Source organism: Corvus brachyrhynchos, unplaced genomic scaffold (genome assembly GCF_000691975.1).
Source record: "Corvus brachyrhynchos isolate BGI_N302 unplaced genomic scaffold, ASM69197v1 scaffold511, whole genome shotgun sequence".
In the NCBI taxonomy this organism is placed as follows: Eukaryota; Metazoa; Chordata; class Aves; order Passeriformes; family Corvidae; genus Corvus; species Corvus brachyrhynchos.
In genome coordinates, this window is record NW_008236214.1 from 171,641 (window position 1) to 172,630 (window position 990).

At 57.6% G+C, this 990-nt stretch overlaps 1 protein-coding gene across 1 annotated transcript in view; it reads left to right on the forward strand.

Annotated features, from left to right (window-relative positions):
* The window catches only part of FAM160A2 (family with sequence similarity 160 member A2), a 14,230-nt gene extending 13,616 nt beyond the window's left edge, over positions 1–614 (forward strand). Inside the window, exon 9 of the mRNA XM_017744498.1 lies at positions 539–614. Within this exon, the coding sequence (XP_017599987.1) occupies positions 539–614 (76 nt within the window). The remainder of the gene's footprint in view (positions 1–538) is intronic.
* The last annotated feature ends 376 nt before the right edge of the window (positions 615–990 follow it).

A 990-nucleotide genomic window follows, 5' to 3' on the forward strand; every position in this document is an offset into this window, starting at 1 on the left:
CCCCCAGGGAACAATCCCTGCCCAATCCCCCATCCAGCCCTGCCCTCTGGCACTGGGAAGCCATTCCCCGTGTCCTGTCCCTCCATGCCTTGTCCCCAGTCCCTCTGCAGCTCTCCTGGAGCCCCTTTAGGCCCTGCAAGGGGCTCTGAGCTCTCCCTGGATCCTTCTCCTCTCCAGCTGTACACCCTCAGATCTCCCAGCCTGGCTCCAGAGCAGACGGGCTCCAGCCCTTGGAGCATCTCCTTGGCCTCCTCTGGACTTGCTCCAGCAGATCCATGTCCTTCCTGTGCTGGGGAAAAACCAAAAGGGCCGGGATTCACCCATCTGCTCTTTCCAGGCTACATTTGCCCTATGGGTCCCCTCTGGCTGGGACCCCTCCCTTGTCCCCTGAGGTCTCTGGGGTGACCCCTGCTCTGGAAGTGTTTGAGGAAGGGTCTGAGGATGATTTAGACCCCCTGAGGCGGTTGCTTGCCCAAGCTTTCAGCCTGCCTGGCATCTGCCCACTGAGATTCCATGGATTTCCCTCTCTTGGAAGCACCTGCAGCAATGTTTTCCTCTCAGCCCCAGTTTGGCTGTGGTGGCTCCCCTCTGCCCGCCCTCCTTTGGCCATCTAAGTTGGAGCTGCCTTGGCCATCCCCTTCCAGCTCCACATCCTGGTGCATCTCTGTCCTGCCAGTGAGGATTCTTTCTTCCAGGACTAAGAACCCAACTCTCCATGGGTGGCTTCCCTGCAGCAGCTCTGGGAAAAAATAGGTGTTAGGAAACGTTAGATATTAGGAAAAAATAGGTATTAGAAAAGAATTATTTACTGAGAGGGTGGTCAGGCCTTGGCAGGGGCTGCCCAGGGAGGTCTGGAGTGCCCATCCCTGGAGGTGTCCCAGGAAGGGCTGGAGGTGGCACTCAGTGCTCTGGGCTGGGGACAAGGTGGGGATGGGGCACAGGTTGGACTGGATGATCTGGGAGGTCTTTTCCAATCTTAATGATTCTGTG